At 37.2% G+C, this 18,145-nt stretch overlaps 1 protein-coding gene across 1 annotated transcript; it reads right to left on the reverse strand.

Moving 5' to 3' along the window:
• Positions 1-2,261: 2,261 nt before the first annotated feature.
• On the reverse strand, positions 2,262-8,918 carry LOC149383897 (glutamine--tRNA ligase-like). Its single transcript, XM_089628703.1, has 23 exons — positions 8,611-8,918; positions 7,920-7,970; positions 7,713-7,784; positions 7,532-7,631; positions 7,225-7,320; positions 7,046-7,107; positions 6,855-6,956; positions 6,632-6,721; positions 6,130-6,282; positions 5,991-6,046; positions 5,559-5,649; positions 5,393-5,479; positions 5,082-5,279; positions 4,903-5,001; positions 4,602-4,733; positions 4,370-4,506; positions 4,169-4,268; positions 3,988-4,083; positions 3,642-3,742; positions 3,454-3,559; positions 3,259-3,348; positions 3,017-3,146; positions 2,262-2,773 (listed from the first exon to the last, which is right to left on the reverse strand). The coding sequence occupies exons 1-23, from the start codon at positions 8,746-8,748 to the stop codon at positions 2,679-2,681; spliced, it is 2,382 nt and encodes a 793-aa protein (XP_089484829.1). The 5' UTR covers positions 8,749-8,918; the 3' UTR covers positions 2,262-2,678.
• Between the last annotated feature and the right edge of the window lie 9,227 nt (positions 8,919-18,145).

Raw genomic sequence — 18,145 nt, forward strand, 5'->3', positions numbered from 1 at the left:
ACTCAAATTAATTTCACACCATCACGAACCATATTAATATATCGCGAGAAAGAAATTTAGATGCTTTATCTATTATCATTAATAACAAATAAATTAGAAATAAATCAAGATTTGTATAAGCAAGAAACATGACCTCGAAGCAACCAAATAAAAAAATCAAGACGACAACCTATTTAATGCTCACATACATAATTAATAAGCCCTTGATTGATCATAAAATAAGATATTCAATAAACTGAACTGTTGACTACTAAATACTAATAATGTGGTCTCTGATTATTTTAATAACGAATTCTTAATATATATATATATATATATATATATATATATATATATATGTGTGTGTGTGTGTGAGAGATAGAGAAATTTCATAACGAGAGCTTAATAATTAACAGAATATCATGATTAGACTCGCTGGTTTGAAAATATCTAAAATTGGATTTTTATCTCAAAAATTGACAAAATTACCCTTCAATCAAATAATCATTAGTGTTTTTTTCTCTCTCATTTTCACTCCCTCTCCCTCTAACTCACCTAATTTCATGAAAAAATTTGAACGTTTGACATGGATTTGACGTTCTCTCGAGGATTTGAGCTCCTCCTTGTAAAATGCCGAAAAAAATATGAATTTCTTATTTATTTTATGTTTCATTCCTTATAGATGATTTGGAATAATTTTGATTGAATTCGGTAAAGCTAAGGTTTTGAATTTGGGAAAAAATTGAGAAAAATATGATAATGTACGATGAGATTCATACAATGTACGATGGTATACGATAATGTACGATGACATTCTTGATATTTTGACGTATTTGAGATCCATTTTATGAAATTTCTCTATTTGATACTATATTGAAATCAAGGGTTCAGATTTGTTCTGTATGGGTATCATAATCCAAGGTACAACGTCGTAGAACTTACCAATATAAAATAATATACAATAAAATAAAATAATATCAAAACAAGAGTAAAATTCGCAAATACTAAAAAAAAAAAAAAAAAAAAAAAAAAAAACACCTAGCGAATCTCTCTTTCACACGCCTGCAACACGTATATATTTAGTGACCGAAATATTATAATCCATATATAACGTACTCACTCTATTCTCGTTCCTAATCTCTCTCTCTCTCTCTCGATGGGAAGCGAGTCAACATTCCGGCTAGTCAATTGGCCAAGCTGCATAGTCTATCGCGAGCGTCCAATGGAATCATGTTCGAGCTCTGACACACCGGAATTCTCCATCAGCTTGAAAACCACCTTCATCACTCGCCGGAGACCTCCCTCCCGGCCGCGCTGTGTCGCCGGAGTTCAGACGACGCTGAGAGTTCCGGCGGAAGATCTCGACGCCGAGGCCGTATCGGCGGTGCTTTCCATCGGCGGCGTCCCCGCCGCCGTGACTCGCTCGAGCTTGAACTTCGTGGTGGCGAAGGTCCTCGCCAAGGCTCGCCGCGCCATGGATTTCGTCGTCGGCGATGGAAAGGGAATCGTGATTCCGTTGACCGTTGTTGTTATTCTCATCGTAGATAGGATTCCTCAAGATTTGTGTGCCGATAATAAGGTTTAATGAGTGCAGTTCTAAGCACATTTTTTTTACAATCAGAGGAAGATTTAGTGATTGATGATATTTAAATTTTCCACTTCATCAAGCAATAGAGGAAGATTTAGCGATTGATGATCCTTATATTATTGGATAGTTCTGACTTCTGACTTCTACGGCTACACTCTCTGAAGTTTTCAGTAATTTTTTTTTTTTTTTTTGTATTTTTATTTTTTGTGACGGGAAAATTGGGGGAGGTAAGAGTATATTAATATTATATATGAAAAAAGAGAGAGTAAATTTAGCTCATAGTAAGGAGTCCCAATATGCCTGAGTCTCGAGTTTCAATTAATTTTTTTGAATTGTTTTCTTTTTGGACGGCAAGATGAGCGAGGTAATTAAGAATATGTATTAAATACGAACTTGAATATGGCGAAACACAAGAGTAAATTTATTTAGTTGGCAATGATAACATTATAAAAAGGTGAATATGCATCGAGTTCTGTTAGCACGTTTTTATGGGGCGAAGCGAACGAAGCAAATCATGGGAGGTTTTATGGGTTAAATCATTGCTACTGTGATCGTGCAAGCGTACAGTACCGATAGCCTCAATAATTATATTGTTTACAGATACAAAAAGAATAGTACATATTCTTCTTCAAAAAATATGTAGTACATATTCACGGGCGTAGCTTTGACAGAAAATATGTGCAATTAATCGGCAGACCAAAATATAATTAATACCTCTCTTGAAAAATAAATATCGTTAGAAAGTTATTATGACCTTAATTAGTAGAGAAATACAAGCAAAAACGATCCAATGTTGTACCAACATTTCTTCAAAAAAAAAAAAAAAAAGGGGGGGTACCAACTTGAGTTGTATACTATCAGAGATTAAGAAAATTAAATGAGGTACAATTACAAAGAGACTACACAAACCAGACTACGAAGGAGAGTCAACAACACTAAACACCTTTATAACTTGTCGAGTACCCACCTTTTAAAAATAAAAACCTGCAAGACTTCAAAATTGAGCCCAACCAGACATGATCAGAGAAAAAAATATGTATTCCAAGTTTTGGTATAATATTGGTGAATAAATTAACATCAGACCCTCAGTAACTAAAAACATTATTCCTCGCTATTTCCCAGCTTTTCCATAGCTATCACGCAGTGTAACCGTCCGATTAAACACCAGCTTTTCAGGAGTTGAATCCTTGTCGACAGCAAAATAACCTAGAAAATAAATATATGCATTATATGCCGGATTAAGGTTTTAGGCCAATAAAACGTATACGCGGCTTTTTATATAAAAAAAGAAAACGAAAATGGTAAACTAATTAAAATTAGGCCTTTATACACAACGATTCCCATGCCGTAAAAATTTTAAGCTATAGGAGCTTGGACCAAGAAGCTGGTAATTAGGAATGAGCTTGCGAATATGAAATAATATTATACGATTTGAAGCGAAACACATACCGAGCCTTTCAAACTGAAAGCTGTCGCCAACAGTTGCGTCTCGAAGTGTGGATACAGCTAATGCGTTGGATACAATCACTTTAGATTGAGGGTTCAGATCGCGGAGCCAATCCTCAAGTTCACCAGGATTCTAATGAACACGTTTCGAAAAAACAATACCAAAAACAAAAAATTAATTACACCGAAAATCGAGACAGAGAATGTCATGAAGAGAAAAGAGAAGCCCAGTAAAAATTTTAGACCTCGGAAACAAACAGCTTGTCGAATAGCCTAACTTCGACCTTTAGTGGATCAACTCCCGGGGAAGATTCTGCTACCCAATGAAGGACTCCCTGTATTACACATGAAATTAGAGAACCAAACTTGATAAGAACCCGCTTTGCTTTTGTGACTATCATAACTTAAAAATCGATTTTTTTTTCCTATGCGAGAGAGACCTTGGGCTTAGTGTTCTTGTCAGGATCGTACTCTGCCCGAATTTCAAGCACGGTTTCCTTATCTTCGCCCAAGATAACATCAGTACACTTAATCGGAAAAGCATATCTGCACTCGTGTAATGAAGAATGTCAGCCTAGTCACCAAATTTTTTTGGATTGAGTCAGGAAATAAAAGCATGTGTGTGTACCTGAGTAGGACAGATTTTCCGGGTGCAAGCCCATAATAATCTTTTGAATCTTTCATCCGGAAATCGGATTGTTCAATGTATACCACTTTAGAAAATGGAACCTGAAAAGAAAGAAAATAAATAAATGTGCTTCAAGAATCACCAAAACAAGACTGCCTAATACCAGTATTTTATATTAAAGTATTAATAAATAATTAGTGGTGAATTCTCACAATTGTCATTCATATTTTATGCTAAAATTGAATTGAACCAACGACCACCAGATAAACAAAACACAGAGCCGAGTAGCTATGTAGCCGAAAGAATACTACTAGGGTTTTATTCTAATTTAAAAGTATGATTTCACCTTGTAATAAGCAGAAGCATCATCAGCCTGTGCATCGGGCCACTTTCTGGCGTCAAGTTCTATGGGTGTGGCAGCTTCTAAGTTGGTAATAACAACCTGACAAAACAAATAACATAATCCCGTTAGCACAAACTTCAAAAAGGAGGTTGATTCCAAACAAGTACGGGATAAATGAACACACCTTAAGAGGGTTCAGGACAACCATTGCACGAGAAGCTGTTTTGTTTAGCTCTTCTCTCACATGGTATTCTAGGCGGTCCACACGAATCATGCTACAATCACTGTAGCAAAAGCAACCAAAAAACATGAACTAAGAGTACCCAACCAATAGTGAAAGATCTTCTATATAAGTGACTTATTATACCTAAAACATGTGACTTACCTTCTAGTGATTCCAATTCCTCTAACGAAAGTATTTATTGCGGTGGAAGTAACACCTCTACGTCGTAACCCAGCGAGCGTCAAGAGGCGAGGGTCGTCCCAGCCATCAACCCACTTTTCAGTCACTAATCGATTCAACTACAATGGCATAGTAAGATGAAGAAAATGAAAACAATTTAATTGATGGTAATTCTAAAGCCCAAGGTCAAAATAAACTCCATGAGTTTGCTGACCTTGCGCTTAGACATGACGGTATTACTGATATTCAATCTTGAATATTCCCACACATATGGTTGGTAAAGGCCCAATGAGTGTAATAACCAATAATACGAAGCACGCCGTGTCTCAAATTCAAGCGTACAAAGCTGCAAAATAGACACAACCAAAACAAAAGTTTAAAAAACATTGGAAAAGGAATTACTAATCACTTACAAAATGACAGTGATGAAGCGCGATCATAGCAGTAGGCACTTCAGACATGATAATCAGAAATATAAATTTGGAAGAAAGCACCAATAAAGTTAATAGACATACCGAATGCGTGATGTTCTCCAGAGAATCAACAATGCAATGGGCATAATCATAACTCGGATAGATACACCACTTGTCTCCGGCATGTGGATGAGGAGTAAACTGGAGAAATATTTGCATTGTAAGTCACAATGGAAGGTTCTATTGCATAACGACGAGATCAATTATAGGGATCTTATTACCTTGATTCGATAGGCAATAAGGTCGTACATGTTAAAGTTATCACTCTGCATGTCTTGCTTCATTCTAAGCGTTGCTTTTCCTTCTTCGATGAGACCACGCCTCATGTCCTCGAAAAGTTTCAATGATTCGTCAATCGGTCTGTCTCTCCAAGGGCTGTTCATCTTCTTTTCTCTATACTCCTTAATCTCATCTGGTGTCTGGGACCAATATTTACATCAGTAAATCTCTCATGTAATTCAAATTCGGTGACAAGCAAATACACTTTTAAAACAAATGGGTGGGGGAACGTTATTAAAATAAAGAGCGAAACCTGATGATCAACATATGCATGTCCTCTTTGTATGAGCTTCACGGCTAATTCAAACAAATCTTGAAAGTAATCGCTGGTATAAGTGACCTGAAAACGTAGTCACTAGAAATAAGGTATAAAAAAGAGAAACAAAAATACACCCTATTAATATACTTTCAAGTCATACCTTGAACGGTTCCCACCCCATCCACTTAACAATCTCTTGAATATGATCAATGTATTCTTTCTTTTCAGCTTCAGGGTTTGTGTCATCAAACCTGTACAATAAAAAATCTCAGCCACCAGAAATATGTTCAGATCTTAATTTCCAGAAAGTCTCAAAAGACAATCCAAAGCATATTGACTGAATTCATAAACATAGACAAGGAATTACAAGTTCCCCTAACATATTTCAGCTGCTTTTATGGCCATATAATTATATTTAAGCATCAGTCCAATTCCAACATTCAGTAACATAGCATGTCAAGAATAATTAAAAATTCTATCATCATTGGATCTTCAACAATCATAAATCAAGTTTTCTCAGATCTTCTATAATATAATTGTATCAAGATATGTATGTATGTATGTAACACAGCTAATAAGAGTAAGTCAAAACCTTAAATAGCAACCTCCACTTCTCTCTTTTGCCAGTCCAAAGTCAACAAACATCGCCTAAACAAAAAGACGCACTTATAACATGACAGATTGTGAAAGCATGAAAATCTAAATATGAAACACGGAAGTGATTAACAAACCTTTGCATGACCGATATGCAGATAACCATTTGGTTCAGGAGGAAACCGAGTCAAAACTTTTCCTCCTGTGCATTTTAAATGCTCTTCAAGCTTATCCTTTGTATTGCAACACCTCAGAATAGACCCATTGCTGAAGAAAACCTCAGTGTGAACCTGATTCGACAAAAGAACTATATTGAAAACAAAAGGCATGTATGCGAAGCTAAGGCAACCATGCATGTTTGCTCATGTTTCTCATGTTATTATGAGAAATAACATTTCCTTCTTAACATACGAGAAATAACCTTTCCTTCTTTTATCAATTACATCACATAAAAAAACTAAAAAAAAAAAAAACCAACAACATTCACCATTACAACAACTTAAACATACCAAACAACATCCACCTTATCTTAACTAGGCTGTTAATTCCAGTTACGAAGCAGGTTGGTGTGATTCGATTCATTCTTAAAATACGGTTTGAAATATTTGTTCAGCACTCTGAGGTTTAAGAAGTGGTTACCTTAAAGTTCTCCTCCGGTTGCGGGAATATTAAATATGGATTGACATCTTCTTCCGGCGGTTCTGAAGCAACAACAATAGTGCTTTTCTCCTATGTAGTTTGAGAGAGAAAGTAGTTAGTCTTATGTCAAGTGTAACACTGAGTCTTGATATTCCTGTCAAGCTCTTATCTATTAATCCTTAAGAAATAAAATGATGAGGGGAAGAAAGATCAACTAAACAACCTTAACTTTAGTAGGCTTCTCTTTCTTCTTTTTTACAGCCTTCTCGTCATCTGCTGCGGTTCTTTCCCCAAGCAGTTCAATCATGTTTTTCTGTATGAGTTCCTGCAGCGAAAGAAGACAAAGCAAGAAAACCAGAAGGTGAAAACGCCAATAATATTAAATGAAGTAAAAGCAAAGTAAAATATATTTACCTTGACAAGCTTGGGGTCAGCCCATGGAAGCCTCTTCCGAAGATGTGCAAACAAATCACCAACTGAAAAGTAGCAGAATGGGGTCAAGAAAAGTGTTAAATGAAGCTTTAAAATTATTCAACTTCCATGGTTTTATATACATTTCACAACATACTTAAAAAACGAGAGACATATAGTACCATTTGTTTGATAACGTTCAGCTAAAATGGCATCCTTTTTCTCTTCAAAGACGTCGTTCACAGCTTTTTCAGTTTCTTCCGCTGAAACCTCAACACCTGCTCACAAGTGCAGAGAGGTGTATTTTGGCTAACTTCGAAAGAATTTTCAATAATTATGATAAATAAATAAAAAAAAATCACTCCTAGCCATTATCCTATACTACTTATAAAATTCATAACAATTTTGTGACAAGACTTAAATTGAGTTATGCTCCAATTATCATGTATACTTTTTTTGAATTCTTGCAATGACTGAATAAAATCATACCAACACCGCATGCCTCTTCAAATTCATTCATCTTAAATTGCTCTGAGCCCGTGGCAGAAAAAAACGAAAACGCTGCTTCTAACTGCGCCGGAGATTTAATCTGAAAACATATAATGAGTAAGAAAAATACTTGCATTTAAACACCATAAAAACCATACTTTTATGAAATGTTTATACCAACCTTCGAAGACACAACATATTCAACCAAGACTGGTCGATGCACGAGAGCATTCGTCGGGTACTTTGTTGCAACCTAACAGATTAATAGAACCATTCATATAGATCTTGATGGTAAAACAACACTCCATGAACAAAAAAAATATTATTCCGGGAGTCATTCAAGAAAGATGTAACCAGGACTAAATTATACAATACGAAATTGGATTACCGTGTATAGAAGATTTCCAACAGTCCTATTGCATCCGTCAGTTAAACGGGCCTGAAAAAGAAAACACCAAAATGATATTAAAATAGAATGGAAAACAAAAGCTAAACAGGATATATCACATACACACGCAAATGTGGTTGTATGAAGTTTCAGATAGCATTTCACCAGAGTTTATATATGTGTGATCGGCTCTGTGAAAAGGGACTCTTATCATATTTCCAGCTGTCATCATCTTAAGCTAATTTTTAAAAAAAAAAAAAAAGGTTCATTTCTTTTCTTTCATTTCCATAGTCTTACTCATACTTTGAAAACATAATACTCGAAATTTGATTTCCACTCGCATTCACTTTCCCAGCAAGAGAACTCATCTCCACTTCCCATCAACGAAATGCAAAACTTTGTTTTTCTTCCTCAAAATTAAAAACTTCAATCATTTTTCTCAAACCTCGATTACCAATCCCTCTTCAACGCATGAATTATAAGCTAATACCCGTCGCAACCGTGTCATTTCTTTCAGTATATCAAAAAAGGAAAAAAAGAAAGAAAAAAAAAACAGAAAAAAGGAAAAACACTCAGCCGCGCAAATTCATTTCCTCTTTTTCTTCGTCGTTGTTGTCAAATCAACACGAAAACTTCGATTCACTATTCATCCAGAAACCCTAGGTCGGTGAGAGAGGGAGGGAGAGAGTACCTCGAGAATGACGGCGGTGAGATTGGCTGTGACCTTGTTGTTGGCGACGGTATTGCGAGCGGTTCTCTCGTCGAGTCCGATGCTGAGGAAGAGCTCGACGCTCTTTTCCTTCTCCGCGCCGCTCTCTTTCGCCGGCATCCTCTGACTCTGCGGCGTCGGCGGCGATGTGAGTGCGGTTTTGGGTGTTGAGTTCTTAAACAATGTTTAGAAGGATTTAATATTTACGCACTCCTCTTCTCACTAATGTGTTATATAGAGAAAACGTTCGGAAAGAAAAAGAGAGAGAATAATCGGTCACAAAAAAAAAAGAGAGAGAGAGAATGAATAGTTTGATTCTAAGGGCAAAAGGGGTATCATAATTATACTTGGCAACAAAGCTAGTACACTTGGCGAGCGAGGTTTAAAGCTTTTTGACCGAATTTGATCTTGCGAAGTGGGGGAGAGAACCTCTAGTACTGATGTAAATAAAATTAAAAAAAAAAAAAAAAAAAAAAAAAAAAGTCAAGGCTTGTAAAAAAAATGTAATAAAATTACGTAAATATCAGGGTCAATGATATCGCAATGATAAATTTTAGCGATATTACATAAAATATAGGCGATAATAAATTAAGCAGCTTGCGAATAACAATAAATTAAAAAAATATAAACATAGTTACTGATACTAATAATATGGAAACATATACTTGTTCTAGATTTCATAAACAAAACAGATAAACATCCGGATTACTTAAACTGATAAAGATTAAGATTAGATGCATGATAGAAGAAAAATAAAAGCTTTCTTTTTTGTCATTTGCCCGTTCCTAAATTTTAAAATGAATTTGGTTCATTCGTACTCTATTAATTCTATTACATTACAAGTCTCAAGTTTTTCCATAAATTAAATCTTCAAAATGAAATCTACAACCACCGGATTTAAGATTCTTGCCATAAACACGTGGATGCATGTTTGATGTTTTCCTTTACGGTTTTATTGCTTTCGAGTGTTCGAAATCGACGAGCAAAAACTTCACAATATATAACTATGACAATACGAGCACTAAAACGATCGACTCCAACAAACTTGAAGATGTGTTAGAAACTATTACTTTTTTTAAGAACGTGACAGTACTACATAAATTATTAAAACTATCACATATGATGGAGGAAAACCGCGGTTACAGTTTTATTTATAACAAAAAAAAAACTCTTGTGATATCTATACCCCTTACTATTTTTCTATAATCGTACGTCGACGATATTTCAGGGAATGTTAAAAAAAAAAATTAACAATTGATAAACAATATAAAGAATGATCAAACTTGCTCAAGGCATTTGCAGTAGTATTACTTTGACGATAGACATGAGTTAATTTCGTACTCTGCTAGAAACTATTACTAGACAACAAAAAAAGAAGAGAATTTTCGATAACAAGATTGTGTATAAACCTGGCCTAACGGTAGCGGGACGGGACGGAATCCCCGCTACCGTTAGGCACAGTAACGGGAGCGGGACGGGACTCCCGTCCCGTTAAGTTGGCGAACGGTAACGGGAGTCCCGTTAGTCCCGTTTTTTTTTTAATCTCGGCCGTTGGATCAAAGATCCAACGGCCCAAAAAAAAGAGTCGTTGAATTTTTTACCGTTTGTTTTTATAGCCGTTGGACATTTCGGCCGAAATTTTAATTTTTTTTTACCCATTTATTTCTAAAATCTATAAATACCCCCCCAATTCATTCATTTTCTTCACACCTTTCATTCACTCTCTCTCAAACTCTCTCAATTTCAATCTCAAATACTCTCAATCTCTCTCGATTTTAATCTCAAATTCTCTCTAACGCTTTCAATTTTTCATGGCATCCTCATCCCACAACCGAGGAGGTCGAAGGGGAAGAGCTTCCCGAGGTCAACAAATGCACCGTTTTGAAGAAAATTGGTTGCACTTATCTCAAAACGCCCCCGACCCAAACACTCAATACTCTTTCGATCCAAATTATGTTGCTCCTACTTTCAACCATTCGGAATTCACTGAAATTCCAAACACCCAAATGCCATACTAGCCTCAAATGGATCCCGAGCAAGCCTATCAAGCTCAAATTCCGCCTTCCGAAGTGGCTTTACAAGAATTTCAACAATTCGAGCAACGTTATCGTGAATCCCAAAATCCAAATGAATAAGAAGATGACGATGAAACCCAAAATCCAAATGAAGAAGAGGATGAGGAGGAGGAGGAGGAAGAAGAAGAAAACCTACCACCACCACCACCACCACCACCTCAATCTCAAAGTCAAGTTCCACGACCTCGACAACGTGAACAACAAGAGGAGACCCGACAACGACGACAACGACGAGCACGACAAGAACAACAACAACAACAACATGAAGGTGCTCAACAACAACAACCACCTCAACAACAACAACCACCACGACGTCGTGCTAGGTCCGTTGTGTGGACCTTCTATGAAAAGGTGATTGCGAACGGCGAAAAAGCCGGAAAATATCACAGTGGTGGCAAAATCTTCAGCGCTCACAACACAAGAGTCGGGACGTCGCTATTGTGGAGTCATCACAGGCACTGCCAGGGGAATCAATCTGGAGCCTCGTCAACCCAGGTAAGTAACATCAATCATGTAAGCTTTAGACGTGATTTAGTAGAATATTTTGTATCCACCGATCAATCTTTTAGTCATATCGAATCTCAAGGTTTCGTTAGATTCATGAGTACAATAATTTCAAACGTTCAAATTATGTCTAGGAAAGCCTTGAGATCCGATATCCTAAAATGGTTTTTAGGAGAAAAGGAACAAATGAAAGACACAATATCATCTGGTAGGTATAGCGTAGCCTTAACCTCGGATATCTGGACTGGTCAATCTAAGATGGATTTCATGAGCGTTGTAGTGCACAATATAGACGACGATTGGAACCTAAATAAACGTATCATAGCCTTTAGGAGGATAGAAGGTTCTCACACTGGTGAAAACATCTTAGACATCATAGTTAGTGTTATAGGTGAGCGGGGTTTGAGCAATAGGATTATATCTGTAACCTTAGATAATGTCACAAGCAACAACGCCATGATTAGGGAGTTAAAGGAGAAACTTAACGTTGACGATACCCTTTTGCATCAACGTTGTGCTACCCATATCATAAACCTCATAGTTCAAGCCGGAGCCGCTAGTTATGACCCTTCGATCAACAAGATTAGGAATTACATTAGTTGGATAAATAGTTCAACCTCTACATGAGCTTAAGAGACGTCTTAGACTAAACGGTCTCCAAGAACGCACATTTCACCTAGATAACAAAATTAGGTGGAATTCTACCTTTCTCATGTTGACCAACTTCTTATCCGAGCATTACGTCAATGTTATTGTTTCTTACATTAACAGCGAACATGGCGAAAACGCTATATCCGAATATGATATTAGGATGGCTGAATCATTTGTTTCTTTTCTCGACATTTTTTACAAAGAAACTTGTTATCACTCTGCTGTTTACACTCCTACTTCTTTTCTCGGTCTTCATACTATGACCGCAATTGCCGTGCATCTTGATAAATATAAAAACGAAACAATTTTTCAAGATTCTATTCAAGCAATGACAGCCAAGTTTTTAAAATATTGGGGGGCTGGAAAGGTTCCATTATTATACGGTTTTGGAGCCATTCTAGACGTCCGATGTAAAATTGGTGGTTTAAAAAAATTTCTGAAGTACATTAGAAACCATTTCGTGGACCAAGATTACATTGCACTTGATCTCCCGAGGATCGTGGAAGCTTTTTTTGATCTTTTCAAGGTATACGAGGCGAAACTCCTACCGCAATACCGAGCACAACCATCTCAATCACAGACGCAGTATCCGAGAAGACACCAATACACGAATGTCTTCGTCAACGCGCCCGCTTACATCCCATCGCCTCAACAACAAGAAGCTGAGACAAGTCAGACGAGGTCGAGTGCAACCGACGCACAGTCCCATCCGGAGATCCAAGAGTACGATCGGAACGATTGGGTCAGGTCGGATGACGAAGCCATCGACCTCTTGGTTTGGTGGAGACAGAATGCGAGGAGGTTCCCGGTCTTGTCATCTATGGCACAAGACATCATCACCATCCCTGTTTCAACCGTGTCATCTGAGGCGGCTTTTAGTAGCGCGGGCCGCATCATCGACGATAGAAGATGTAGCTTGAAACCGGAGATGGTCGAAGCATTGACGTGCGGTAAGGATTGGATTCAACATAGAAATCGAGCACAAGAAACATTCATGTGCTTCGATATTCTTGACGATTTTGAAGTTGATTTCGCAAATGTAAACATAAATGGTTAGATTAACTTGTATAACTAAGGGATATCCCGGCCCTTGTCCGAGATAAATTTTCAAATAATTAACGAGGAAAAGGGTGCTCTTTTTCCTCGCCGTCGCACCTTTTTAGGGGTCGGTGAGGTTTTTTAGGAGGCCCATTTATAATTTCACATTTTTTTTATTATTTTTTCTACCCATTTACTTCAAAATCTTTTCAATTAAGTCATTGTATATAATTATTTAACTTCATTTAAATCTTCATTTCTACCCACTTAATTTAAATTCCTTACAATTACATCCTTCTATTTAATTATTTAAATTCTTTTAAAACGTTATTTTTTTTTATGCCTAACGGGGTTCCGAATTCCCGTTAGGCAAAGTCCCGTCCCGTCCCATTACTTAACGGGACGGGACTCCCGTTTGGCCAATTAACGGGAGTCCGGGCATAAGCGGGAGCGGGACGTGCGGGACTTACCGGTAAGCCAGGTTTAATTGTGTATGTTACTGCTGGTTACAACCTTGCAAAATTGTAGCTATCAATGCGGCCTAGCTACAAAGATTTAAAATTATAACGATTAGTGGTTTGTTGTTCAATTACTATGGACAGTTACTAAACTGTTTTTCTAATTCTCTTCATAAATTTTTGTGCTTATTTTGGCACTCATCAATTTATTATCAAAATTATAACTATGTCACGCAAAACTTATTAATTGCATTTTAGTCAACGTTTAGTTAATAATTAGAAATTAGCTAATTTAATTAAGTCATGTTGAAATGGTCGAAGCCCTCCACAAGCATAATTCAAGACATGTTTGGGATCGTGAATGTTCATGAAAAAATGAAGCTAATAAAAACTTCACTCACTTCTCATTATTCTCCCAAGACTTTCTTAAAGTCACCATCGAGGTCATCACTCCGCAATGCTTGAGAATGCCACCATGGAAGATTTTCGTGTACAAACGATTGTCCAAATCTTCCGAATAATCACAGTGACAATAATAATAAATGTAGCAAAGACATGTAATCTCCACAAATTGCTTTCATATGAACGCTATTGGTTCACTATCAATCTCTATGTACAGAGCGTCATCTTAATCGGACTCGTCAAAATCACTCACCCTCATCAACATGTGGTTAATAATCTTCGAGGATTTTATAATTTTTGGCTAATCAAGGAACTGACCAAAACAGGACAAGCTAAAAGGTGTCTTATCCTCAGATGACATGCCCACAACCTCCTCAAACTTTTCCAATGGGCCAAAGAAATTGAAGTTGTGGTCAACTACCTCGTCTTCGAGGACAACTCTGACAAATCCCTACATGTATCAATAAACAAACATGAAAGTCTATACAAACAGTCAATATATGTCGACAAATAGTTTACGATTTGTAAAAAAATGTATGCATACAAGTCTACAATTACAAAAATTGTAGACATATAAGTGTACATAATAATAAATTGTAGGCTTATTTGTCTACAAATACCCTAACATGTTTACATACAAGCAAGCAATCAACAAAATAATCCTAAACAAATTTACCTCACTTTTTTGTCTACAGATATCCCAAGTTCTATTCAATCAATAAATATACATCATTCTTTGTGGACTTTCTCTTTTCAGACCTTTAATTCGAAGTGCGACGCTTCAATATCCGATTCTGACAATGGCGATTCTGATAATGCCTTCTTCAAACATTTTGCACTTGATTTGGGGGACGACAAAGTCTTCCTTTTACCTTTTTTTTAGGACAACGGCGCAACATGAACCGTCTTCATCATAGGACTCCTCCGAACCGGTGTGTTTTTTTTTTGGCTTTGTCATTCGGTGATTTTGGGAATGGAGAAGAAAGAGGGAAGGTTAGTGTTTCGATACCGAGAACAAAGTTATTAATAAGGATTAGGGTTTCGTTCAATACTCTATGTATCATAAAATCAACGGGAACAGCTGTGGGCGAGGTGGTTTTTTCCTTCGTTTTTAGCCTAGAGAGAATCAAGGAGAGAAAGAGAGAGAAAGATAACGTAAAGAGAGAGTGAGTGTGAGATCGAAGGAAATGAAATGACTTTAATGTTTTCTATTTTTAATTTTTTTTTACTTTTTTTTTAGTAGGGGCACTATCGGCCAGGATTACATGATATATCAGCAGTGCAAAGCGCAGGTGGTACTATCGGCCAAGATTACATAATAGGTGGCACTATTGGCCAAGATTACATAATTTTTAGAATAAATCTTAGGGGGCATGCATTTCTGCATCCCATGGGGGCTTGAACTCATGACCTCTCCGTCGAGGTATGTGTGGGATTACCGCTAGACCAAGCTAGCTACCACAATTTGTTTTTAAATTGTTTAGAGGGAAAGTGGGTAGTGGGTAATTTTTGTATAAAAAAATCAAGGGTTAATTTGTATATGCTCACATGGCTCATAAATAGAAGTATCCTAAATTATAATTTGAATATTGGTTTTGATCATCATTAACAGATTTGTCCAAATCTCAAATTCATGTGTAAATTCATCAGGCAATATCCACTAAAGAGGTGGAGCGAATGACTCTCTTTGTTTGGTCGAGAAAGGGTTGGGTTTTAGGGCCCAACATGAGCAAGCTCAATAGGCGTGGTGTGTAACGATTTACCCCCTAATAAATGAAAACGTGCATCAGAGGACTTGAAATACTACAATGTGTCCTTCTGTTAACTTGTATCGACGGAACTCATCTCTTGAAAAATATGTCATGGGTAGTTTTGTAATTTTACTGAATAATGAAGTAATAAGGATATAATAATGAATGAAATAATACCCCCAAAAAGTTCTTCATTTTCTCATAACAAAAATTCAAATCGTGGAGATGAAATCCCCGGCGAAGAAGAAAACCAGTAGCCAGAAATCCAAGGCGAAAACGAAGCTTAAAACGGCAACGAATAAAACAGTTCAGAGCGCTTCGTCTGAAGAGAATTAAAGGAGCAAAATTGACTATGGTAAGATTTTATATGTAATGGTGGTCCTATGCTTATTGCTTTGCCGATTTTGTATTTTATAATAGTTTATGGTGGTCCCAAACTTTATGTTTTGCCTGGGTTATGTCGGATGGTGGTTGTGGTCCCGAGTTAGGGTTTTTTTGGTGGTGGTGGTGGTGGTCCCCGGTCGTATTCAATCCTTGTCTTATTGGAACATTAAATTATAATTCTCGACACTATTAAATGATGGTTCTTAAATGATTCTTGGAATCTTTGTCTTTCAGATCCTTCCTCGACACTATTTACTTTTAAAGTTCATCATGGTGGCACTATGGCTATGACGGAGTCAGAGATGGTATACGTTGATGGAGAAGTCTCGTACTTTGGATATTAAGATTTGGATAGGATTTCAATTGTGATAATAAATGGTATGTTGAAGAAATACTTAGGATATGATGCTGGAGCATTCTATTTCTTACCTGCAGTAGGAGAAAAAAAGATGGACTACGTTGACACAGATGATGATTTGCTTACAAGTATTGGAGAGTTAATGGAAACAACAAGAGTAATTGACCTCTACTGCAAGCACATGGTACCAAATCCTATAGAAAAAGAGCATGTTCAAGCAATCCAGGGTGAAAAGCAGGCCAATGCTCAAGAAGACCGTGAAAAGCAGGCTAATGCTCAAGAAGACCGTGAAGAGCAGGCCGATCCTGAAGAAGACCGTGAAGAGCAAGTGAATGCTCAAGAAGACGATGAAGAGCGGTTTGATGCTCAAGAAGACGATGAAGAGCAGGTTGATGCTCAAGAAGATGATGAAGACCAGGTTGATGATGATGAAGACCGTGAGCAAGAAAGTGGATACGAACGGAGTGACAATGATGTTATTGTAGATGCTATTGACCTTGGCCTTGATGTATTGAAGCAGAATAAAGGGAAATGTAAAGAAGTTGAGGAAGCCGAAGACAGTGAGTATGAAGACGAGTTTGGTGAGCGTAACGTTTCATCAAGTGACGACGAAGAACATAAGATGCCACGTGACTTTGTTAAGAAGAAGTTGCCAAAAATTTTCTGAATTCAGACCCGAGACTGACATGCAAAAACCAAAATTCAAGCTTGGTTTAGTGTTCCCAAACGGTAAGGTATTTGAGGAAGCAATTAAAGAGTACTCAATTAGGACTGGGAAAGAAGTGTTCTTCAAAAAAGAATGACCCTAACAGAGTACGTGCAGAGTGTAAGGACCCCAAATGTAAGTAGGTCTGCTTTGCATCTGTGGTTGGGAAGTCATCAACATGGATGATCAAGACGTACCAAGGTGAGCATACATGTGCCCGGACAAATAAGAACAAGTTTGCAACATCGGCTTGGTTGGCGAAGACATACTGTCAAGAGTTTCAAGACAATGAATCCTGGTCAGCAGCAAATTTCATGAGTCGCGTACAAAAAGGTTTTGTATTCGAGTGTTCGAGAATGAAGGCGTATAGAACAAGAAAAGCTGTTGAGATAGCTATCCAAGGTACTTATGAGCAGCAATACGCGGTTTTGTGGGATTATGGTGCAGAGATTAAAAGGTCAAACCCCGGATCCACAGTAGAATTTGATACTTAAGTTGACTCTGAAGGTAAATACTTGTTCAAGAGATTGTATATATGCTATGAGGCGTGCAAAGCTGGTTTCAGATTGTGTAGACCTATCATTGGTTTGGATGGGTGCCACATCAAAGGGCATCATACAGGCCAACTACTGAGTGCAGTAGGGGTTGATGCTAATAATGGCATGTTCCCAATTGCATTCGCAGTTGTGGAATTCGAAGGGAAGGCAACATGGAGTTGGTTTTTAAACTGGCTAAAGATTGACCTGAGCATACAAAATGGGTACCACTGGACTTTTATTACTGACAAGCAGAAAGGTCTAAAAGAGGCTTTGACTGGAATACGGGAAGATGGTTCAGTAATGGAAGAACATCGACATTGTGTCAGACATCTCCAAAGTAACTTCATCAAGGTATACTAAATAATTTCATCTGATTTAAATACTTAATATTGTGTGTATGTGACTACTAAAATGCCGGTGGTATATTCTGTTTATCATAGGTGTTCAAGGGTCAATATTTGAAGACAAAGATGATGGCAGCGGCTATGGCTTATTACTCAGTAGATAGATTTAATGCCGAGATGGAGTTCATAAAAGCCGAGGATGTCAAGGCTTTTGACTGGCTGGTTGAAAAATGAGTCACTGGACCAGAAGTGGGTTCAAAATAACACTCAAGTGTGACATGTTACTGAATAACATGTGTGAATGCTT

This window comes from Urtica dioica, chromosome 10 (genome assembly GCF_054948205.1).
Source record: "Urtica dioica subsp. dioica isolate 48M chromosome 10, U.dioica_male_clone48M_v1_H2, whole genome shotgun sequence".
In the NCBI taxonomy this organism is placed as follows: domain Eukaryota; kingdom Viridiplantae; phylum Streptophyta; class Magnoliopsida; order Rosales; family Urticaceae; genus Urtica; species Urtica dioica.